The sequence below is a fragment of the Melospiza melodia genome, chromosome 2 (genome assembly GCF_035770615.1).
Source record: "Melospiza melodia melodia isolate bMelMel2 chromosome 2, bMelMel2.pri, whole genome shotgun sequence".
NCBI lineage: Eukaryota > Metazoa > Chordata > Aves > Passeriformes > Passerellidae > Melospiza > Melospiza melodia.
The window spans coordinates 60,931,604-60,941,320 of record NC_086195.1 but is presented as its reverse complement, the minus strand read 5'-3'; the positions used below and the strand labels follow the sequence as shown (position 1 = coordinate 60,941,320).

Sequence of the window (9,717 nt, the reverse complement as noted above, 5' to 3'; positions counted from 1 at the left end):
GGCTTTGTCATTAGGACTTTAATTTGACAGCAAAGGTTGAACTTCTGAAAAGGCTTTGGAAATAACAGATGAGAAACAGACAGATTTGGAAGCCATTACCCAGAGGGTTTGGCTTCCAAATATGTTGTGGGCTGTTCAGGTGGGAAGTGAAAGCTGACATAGAAGTGAAAGGATGTGTGCTCCTAAGTCACCCAGGATATGTGTTTAATCTGCCCAGGAAAGTGTTCTAGTACCTGTCCCTGGGGGTAGTTAAAAGACATGTAGGTGTGATGCTTAGGGAAATGGTTTAGTGGTGGACCTGGCAGTATTTGATTAATGGCTGGACTCAATGATGTTCAGAGTCTTTTACAACCTAAATGATTCTATGATTCTGTAATTGCTAAGTGATGCTCACCTTTTCCCCCAAATGTTGAAACAATCCCAGACATACAATTAAATGGAAACAAGTGCATTAAGAAGGGATATTGTCTCTTCCCTGGTGTGGATGGAGCAAAGCTGTGATGGAGCAGCATGCAAGGAAAAGACCTGATAAGGCCACTTGTCTGCACATCATTTTGGCAGGGGGAAGGGAGCCGTGCCCCCGTCAAGCTCTTCTCTGCCAGCCCTTCAGCAGGCCTTTTCCAGTGGATCCATGCCAGCCCCAGGGCTGGCTTGTGGCCAGCTGGCCTGCCTCCACCTGCCTGTTGCTGCCAGTCATGGGTCAGGGGTGACACCGTGGTCAGAGCAGGGAAGAGCTGAGGGACTGTGCCTCTGAACCGCTCTCCCCCAGCAGCGCTGTGCAGGTGATACAGCAAAGCAGCAGCTGTGCTCAGGAGGAACTGGCCACCATCCCTGGGACATGAAGAAGGAGGAATATTCAGGACAGCTTGCTGGGAAATGCAAGAGAGTTATGTGAAAAATCAGCTCCAGTCCAACAGGCAGGCCCCAGAAAGAGTGGCTGGTGATGATGGTGCCATCTGACCATCCTCTTGAGGAGAGCCCTGCCTCCTGCCCCAAGACACTGGCTTGGGCACATGCCTCCCAGCCATCAGCCCCCTTAGCACAATAAGGTTGAACCACTTGGCAGCAATGTATGTAGCTTGGGAACTGCTGTGAAAACAGGAGGCTGCAACATAAGCTTCCCTCTGCGTTTGGATTGCAGGTCCAAGGGCCAGCAATTCTCCTGCTGCCCCACAAGCAGAAAATGTGATTCAGAGAGCACCTTGAATGTCAGCTAGCAGCTCCAAATGGCGCTCCAGGCAGGAGAAAGAAGTCCCAGGAGTGTTCACCTCCTTTGCTGCTGAGGAAACAGGACTTTTCCTCTAGTGGTGCAGATGAGGCTCTGAAACTGTTTAATCTGAGATCTGTTATCAAAATCTTAATCACCGTGATGCCCAAAGGGATATAAAGAGAGATACCCTTATTATAAATCGCAGTAAATACCTTCTATTTTTGTCAATTCCTAGTAGGACTGCCTGTGCCTTGACTCCCTGTGTGAGTGAAGTCTGTCCCTTCTCAAACCCTGCCTGCATATTCCCAGGACTGACATCTTCCACTCCCTCCCTCTTGCCCACTCTGTCTCTCTCCGATGATGCAGAGTGCCAGCAAGTCCCTCAATGGTGTCATATCTGTCCTTTTTATTCATTGCAGGGTTTATTTTTAGCCTGAAACAACTGCTTCCTAAAAATGGAGTTCCTAATGACACGGGAGCTGGACACAGCTATGTAAGGTATCCAGGGCTTGGCCTGACAGCTTCTCCCGTCTGTCTCTCTCTTTGTTGTGAGTACAGGACAGCAAAGTTTGCCGCTCCCCGCCAGCCTTGCAGTGTTTGGGCTCAACTCTAGGAAAGCAGCAGAGAGAAACTTAGAGAAACTAGGAGAAACTTAGCTCAAAGTTCACCTGGAGTCCTTGGTCTCCCTCTCTTCTCAAATCAAGAAAGAGGGGGACATTTACCCACCCTTTGCTGCACTCCAAGGGTGCCCCTATGAAGGCAATTTGCTGGATCCTGGCAGGTTTTTACCTGCTTTTCTGCTGCAAGGCAGAAGAGGGACTGAACTTCCCTACTTACGATGGGAAAGACCGAGTGATCGACCTGAACGAGAAGAATTACAAGCAGGCACTGAAGAAGTATGACATGCTCTGCCTGCTCTTCCATGAGCCTGTGAGCTCTGACAAGGTCTCCCAGAAGCAGTTCCAGATGACAGAGATGGTGCTGGAGGTAAGTGCCGCTGCATGTCCCCGTCGGGGTCAGGACCACAGCACTGCTCAGAGTCATGGAGAGGAGCCACAGGACAGGAGAGGCAAATGGTCTCGTGCAGGGGAGGTTGGGCATCCAAAAGTTTGTTTGGTTGGAATTCAGTTAGCCCCTGCCTGAATTCTGCAAAGCCCAGGAAAAAGCCTCTTTTGTGCTCTTCTCAGTTTGCTGGGAAATAGTTTTTCTGGATTGTCTGTCAGAAATTCAGGCAATAGCAAGTAACCTTGCAAACCTCAGAAACATGAACTCAGCTCAGCTCAGCTTTCCCAAATCTCAGCACCTGAATCCGTAGCTTGAAATTTTTTGATCCTTTCTCATTCTGTACAAGCCAGTATCCCACTTGTATTCTGGATTGAGTCCCATTTTTTATCCCACTAGCAGCAGTCAGCCAAGAAACCTTATCAAGCTGTGCAGCAAATGGGCGTCCTAGCTCCCCATCTCAAAAGCTCCCTGCTGGTGCAGCAGCATTAAATCCCTTTTTGTTTTTTGACACTTGGTTGCCTGCTTGGAATCAGTCTATAGCTGCTTGTTAATGCAACCATTCTCTTCTGTGCTGGAAAAAGAGTGTTGTTAATTCTTTCATGAACGAATGATTCATTAATCCTCAGTAAAATAAATCGTGGCAAAAGTGACAATGTAGATTTCTAGCATTCTTTCTTGTATTGTAGCTGTAATGCAGGGAATCACACAGCTGCAATCCTTGATTGTTAGGTGCATATTTCTTACCAGGAGCTTGCAAATATTCCCTCTTAACTAAAAGACATATTTGAAAAGAAGGTGAATTCAGAATTGCAGAAGAAACACTTCAGCTTTATTTGTCAGATCCAGAGAAAAAATGCATTGCACCCCTGAGAGTGTAGGAAATGTGAATAAGAAAATATGCTTGCTGAGGGATAGGACCCAAAAAAGTTCAGTGTCAAGTTGAAGGTCTGCTGACCTCCTCAGCAAGCCTGATGACTGCCAGAAAGAAAGGTCCAAAAACTAACCAGATTTTACTCACCTGTCAGGCAAGGGTTACTTTTTGCAGGTGAGTGATCAAATAACATTTGGCAAAGAAAAGAAAAAAGTAATGCTTGAACTCCAGCTGAAATGAGTATTGTTGGTTGTATAATGACATTGTTGTTTAACAGAATAACTATTTTGTGCTTGATAGGTGTCAAACAGTTACTAGATACATATTGATAGAAACCTGACAGAAGCATGTCCCATCCCTGGAAATGTTCAAGGCCACATTGAATGGAGTACTGGGCAACCTGGAACAGCGGAAGGTGTCCCTGTCCATGGCAGTGGCTTTGAACTAGATGATGTTTAAGATCCCTTCCAACCAGGCCATGTTTCCATGACTCTACGGTCTGATGTCTACCATCAGTTTGAGTCCTCATGACACCATTACCCATGCTATCAAGGGTGCAACAGCTGCAATATAATCTGGCCTTAAGCTTTTATTTTTCAGGATTGGATTCAGCCATGAGTACATTAGCTTGGGATTCTGGTGATTTATTTGGTTTCCAATTGCTCTCTGCTATGGACTTCTTATGTGACCTTGGGCAAGAGACTGAGGGCTAGACCTTTACATAACTGTAGTGCTCCAGTCCCCTGGTGCTCAGCTTCCAGCTAATGGTGCCACACATCAACTGGCACTTGTGGCTTTGACCTCAAAATTTCCAAAGCACTTGCAGTGCTGATTCAGTGCATGTATCACAGTTTCAGATCAGTCCCTCCCCTGGACTGGGAACTGCAGCAGCAGCAATCTGACAGCCCAGGCACAAGAGGAATCTGCAGAGTAAGCACTTCTTTGCTTCTGCCACCCAGAGGGAATCAGAAGGGGAGAGGGTCTCAGAATGCAACAAAGACGTGTTCTATTCTGCACAGGACACAGGCCAAAATGGTGCTACAGTTCCCAATTTCTAGACTAATTTAAGCCATGGGAGCACTCTGAGTGGGCAAGCCAGGTTGTAATCTGCTCCTTCTTGTGAGAGCATTCAACTCCCTCAGTTCAAGCCATAATGTGTTGTACCATAGGGGGTCACTCTTAATTTTCCCTGTCAGAGCTCATTCAGCTGCTGGACTTCACTGCATATTCACCAGCACAGGGAGAAGGAAAGAAATGTCTGCAGTGGCTCCTTGACTGAGATGTGGAGCTGTTTGCCTGTGAGATGAACTGCCTGGGATCATTATTCCTGGAAGCAGTCAGCAGCTGAACCCAGGTCTCTTGTAATTTGAGCAAGCCTTAGAGTAGTGAGCTGCTCTGTAGGCACAGGAGCAGTGACAGGACTCTCCTTCCAGCCAAACCTGAGAAAAGTTCACTCAGGAAGGTTTTACATATCTAATTTCAGTAGAGGGGTCAGGACTTGGAGTGCTGAAGGTCCTTTACACCTGAAATGAAGTATCTAAGAGGTAAATACTCCAGCCATCACTAATCCTTGCCAGCTCTCTTGGGAGGTTCCCAGCACAGGGTGCTGCCTGTGATAAGATGCTCCTTTCTACAGCACCTCAAGTTTTTCCATCTAACTTTGCTGACAATTTTCCTGCTGTTTCACACTGAGACATGCTGCTTTCACAGCCTGGCAATACAGTGTGTCTTTAGCCCCCTTCCATACAGTGTCATCAGTGCCCATCCTTAGGAATAAAAGTGAGCCTCCATCCAACACACAGGCAGGTGTGGAGCAAAGCAAAGGTCTGAGCAGGTGGTTAAGGTCTGTTACATCAGATTGTCTCATGGACATGCATGGGTGGGCACATGGGCTCAAAGAATTTAATTCCAGAAAACCCCCAAATAGTCCATCCTTTCTGCTTCTCTAACGTGTTATATTTCTTATAAGAAATGTACAATTCCAAAGATCAAAGGCATGAAGAATTACGTTAGACACCAAAGAAAAGAGCAAGAGAGATCCACCACGGCTTCCTTGAAATATGCAGCTCGTCAGTAACAAGCTCTGACTGGGGCCCCTCCCAGGAGTGAAGAACACGCGAGGCTCTCTCTTAACTGGGTCCTTTGAAATTCCATAGGGGCTCAGCTCAGATGGCAATATTTCCTTCTTTCAGGGCACTTCAGCCTTTTCCCTTCCAAGTCTTTGCTCTTCATAAAACTTGCAACAGCTTCATTATGTTTGAGATCACTCACTCTGGAAAATTTGGTTTAAAAGGGCCAACAGATAGAAGGCTTATTAGGGAAGGGAGCTGATAGGGGAGAGAGAAGAGAATCACAAGGCTCTCATTTACTTAGGAAATCAAGCTGACAACATGATAGCACATAAGTAAAGTTAAGCACTTATTTAAGGACTTTACTAAACCATAACTATGTACAGCAGACCAAGAAGTGATATAATAAGAAAAATTTCCTTCCAAGAGAAGCATGTAGGACTGACTGACACTGTTGAAAGCTGAGGATGCACACCCACTGTCACCAGAAAAGGGATGATGTCATCAAGCTGATATTGCTTTTGGCACAGCACATGGGGTGTTCAGCTCCCTGTAGCCAGGTATACTGGATCAACAAATTCCCACGCAGCCCAGGGTCACTTTCCAGTTTAGAAGGGGAATGAAGATGATGATCATTATGAAGTGGCCCTAACAGCTCTTACCACCTACACTGCTGGGTGCCACCTGGTCACAACAGGCTCCAGGGACAACTGAACCCCTCTGGCAGCAAAAGCAGCTCTTTGGACCATCGTTAGTTCATGACAACAGCTCCAGGGGTGGCAGTGCCAGCCCCTCAGGTCCAGATTGGGAAGATGGAGGCTGTTGGGTTGGTCTGTCAGGAAAAATAGCCAAAGGACTGATTTGAGACACCTACTGCTTTCTGGCTAGGATGGAAAAGAGTTGGGGAAGGATTGTCCTAAGACAACCCTGGGCAGAGATACCATGAACACAGGCTGTTTCACAGCTCAAGTTAAAGGGTTCCTTTCCTTTGTGCACCTTTCTCCTGTGACTCCACTCTGCACCACTGGCTACTGGAAAGCACCTGCACCTGGAGTAGGGAAAAGCCTCCATACAGGAAAATGCAGAGTTTGATCCAAGAAGTCCCAGAGATAACAGTAGCCATTCCTACCCTGTAGTGATGTTTGCAAGAGCTCTGCACACTCCATGAGGTAAGCACAGTGAAGAAGAAAAAAAAGCCGAAAAAATCACAATAATTGTTTAACAGACAAGTAAAAGAAAAATCTACTTGTCCTAAATGGTCTCAACTTTCATGAAGAAGGGTTTAGAGGGGAAGAGATCAAAGCAGTGAACCTGAGAAATACATGTTCTGCTCTTTTTCTCCTCTCTATCTCCTCTACCATGTTTCACCCTGTCTCCTACCATCACTTCTAAGACCTTCTCCCTTCTCATCTCTGAATGTCCTAAATAGGGAGTTTGGCCTTCCAATGGGCCAGCCTCTGTCTCTAGGAATAATGTAGCAGGAATAAATAAGCATTAGTGTTAGGGGCTTTCCTTTTGCACTTGAGAAGCTCTCTCCAGCAGCTGAGGGGTTCTCACTATCATAGCAGGCTGCCTGTGATGCACTCTGGTATCCTCTTTCTGCTGAAACTCCCTCAGTCCCAGCTCCCCTGCCATTCTTCCCTTGACATCTGTGTGCGTGTGTAATAGCCTTAAAAAAGAGAGGCTCATCAAGCCCAGATACTTCAGTCCCTTCAATGCAACAGTGCCCCTGGACTGAAAGTTCATGGAGAACTTGCCTAGCACAAGCCAGTCTGATAAGAGGAAAGAGAAGAGGGATGTGTACTCCCCTCTCCAGATGAGGCCTAGGATCAGTCCAGCCTCTAGCAACAAATGGCAGAACAAAGTGAAACTCCTGAACATATTTGGCCAATTCTGTAACACATGGAAACACAGCCAGTATCTCCCTGTGATGTGAAAGGGAAAGAAGGATTTTGAGTCCAGTAAAAGGCAAGGATTAAACTGTGTGTAAGCTCTACCTTCTAATTCATTTATTTCCAAGTGCTGAAACTACTGCAGCTTCCAGCTTAGGATGGAAAAAGTAGTACAAGATCAGCTAGCTGGTTTAGGGGTAGTTTCCCTCATATGGTCTTGAACTCTCTTGAGAGCAGATATTCCCACAAGAGTTCAGAGCCATGTAATACATAGCAAAAAGCCTCTCTCTGCTTCTGATGCAACATAGAAAAAAGTTTTATGAGTTTAGGTCTGTATATTCATAAAATCCATAGGAACCAGGAAATGAGATTCCACTTTTTTCCCATCTCTAGGTATAAAAATATAAAATCTTAAAAATATATAAAATATAAAAATAGAAATATAAGCCCAAGCCCTTTCTTTAAGCACCTTTTTATGTTTGCTTCACATACTCAGATTTCAGACATTTTCTTTGAAAATGGCCATGTTTATGGGACAGTGCCTCAACACAATTTAGTGTTGAGGTATGAGTATAAATACGGATATAGAAGACATGTTCAATGAATGTCACAAAAATTCTCAGTTGTCTGAGTCCCTACAGAACAAATCTCAAGGTGAGAGATGAGGGGCATTTGGCTGGATAGGAAAGTGTGCAAAAGCCTGTAATAACAGAGGGTGTTTGGGCTTCTATGTCTACAAAAGAAGTGCTTCCACTACAGATAAGTTAATGTAGAAAATGAGGAAGGGAGGAAGAAAAAGAAAAATTGTGCATTGATTACTTCCCATTTGAGGCCATGTAAGTAGGTCTCAACTCAGCAACAGCCAGCAGAGTACTGATTTTTAGCAGTAGCACCTAGGGGGTTTCACTCACTGACATGCCAGTCACAAAAACAGGTTGCAGAAAACTCCCTGTTTCACAGATGGGCACATTGACATCTAGGAACAACTGTGTGCCTTGATCTTCCTGTGTAAGTGTGGCCAAAATAATTTCCAAGGCTGAATTACCTATTATTGACATGTTTCTTTCTTTGAAGTCCCTCTGTCAGTTCCAAGCAGTGACTTTGGACAGGCTGCACGAGCAGCATCTCTCCTAAAATTGCACTTTCACAGCCATAAACGTGCTTTGAAAGGCACCTTTCTCATCTGCTAAATTATGACTGGAGAGGGGATCTAAAGAATGCAAATATCTCCTGGAGACATGGCAGACCCCTGTGAGCTTGGGCTTGCTTTGCTGGCAGAGTACGAGGCCGAGTCTTGGCCCTGAACTGTGGAGCTCTTATCACAGTCCAGCTGTTGCAGACAACCTCTGTAGGTGGTTGTGATAGAGTCATGGAATAATTTAGATTGGAAAACACCTCTAAGATCATTGAGTGCAACCATTAACCTAGCACAGCTCATCACTAAACCATATCTGAGTGCCAGATCTACACGTCTTTTAAATACTTCCAGGCATGGTGACTCCACCACTATCCAGAGCAGCTGTCCCAGGGCTTGACCAGCCTTTCAACAAAGGGATTTCTCCTAATTTCCAATCTAAACTTCCCCTGGTGCAATTTGAGGCCATTTCTATGTAAGACCTTGAGCTGCATGGAGACTCAGGAATTTCTGAGCCACCCCTCCTTTCAGAAATACAATTGAGAAAAAATGTGGAAAAGTCCATCCACTTTGGTCTTGCCATCCTGCCATGCTAGTCAGGTTCCCCTAAAAGTGCCAGCAAGTGTTCCTGATGTCTTTCTGCTGGGCTGGTCCTCAGGAGGCAGGGTCTCACTTTTGTAAAATGAGATGCCTTTCATACAAATGCAAAATGGTTTGGATTTGAAGGGATTTTAGAGATTACCTGGTTCCAGCCCTCCTGCCATGGGCAGGAACACCTACCACTAAATGAGGTGTGACTTCCTCTTTAGGGTGGGTCATCACACCATGTTGCTCAACGGCCCCTCCCCTTGAACACTTCCAGGGATGGGGCATCCATGTTTTCTCTGGGCAACCTGTTCCATTGTCTCACCAGGCTCACAATGGAGCATTTTTTTCTTGGCCTTATCCTGAGCGAGGGGCCCAAGAAGGGCTAGCTTGACCTCACACTCACCTACTCAGAGGACATGTGTGGTGTTTGTGGTTACCATTTTGAGCTGCCTGCCCTGGACCCTGACATTTTGCAGGAGCTGACGGCAGGCTGGGGCAGCTGTTGAGACTGGGTAGGGGTGGCCATGCCATGCTCGCCCACCCTGACCTTACTCCAGAGCCTGCTCTGCCAGTGCCCTTCATCTAAAAGCAAAGGAATCAAAGCCCATGACTGCCCTTCCTTCGTGCCTGAGCTTCATTTGTGGGAAGGATGGAAAGGGGATATGATAATTCCTTTTAAACACCCGGGAGGAAGAAGAGCTATTTAAGCGCGAAGCCTAAGGACAAATGGGCTATGAATAAAACAAGTCTGGAACTACAAAGTCCCTAATCACCAGAGGAGGAAGGGGAGAACAGTCCAGTGAGTCTTAAATGGACACTGGCTGCTTTGTGACAGAGATTGAATGACACGATTCTGAGTCTGATGACCAAAGATGTCCTTTTGCAGCCTCTGTCCCTAAATAACAGGCAACCAGGCACGAAATCCATGGACTAGGAAAGAAGTGACT

At 46.0% G+C, this 9,717-nt stretch overlaps 1 protein-coding gene across 1 annotated transcript in view; it reads left to right on the top strand.

Annotated features, from left to right (window-relative positions):
- Nucleotides 1–1,731: 1,731 nt before the first annotated feature.
- Nucleotides 1,732–9,717, top strand: part of CASQ2 (calsequestrin 2) — a 33,799-nt gene continuing 25,813 nt past the window's right edge. Inside the window, exon 1 of the mRNA XM_063148377.1 lies at nucleotides 1,732–2,197. Coding sequence (XP_063004447.1) covers nucleotides 1,964–2,197 — 234 coding nt within the window. The 5' untranslated portion in view covers nucleotides 1,732–1,963. The remainder of the gene's footprint in view (nucleotides 2,198–9,717) is intronic.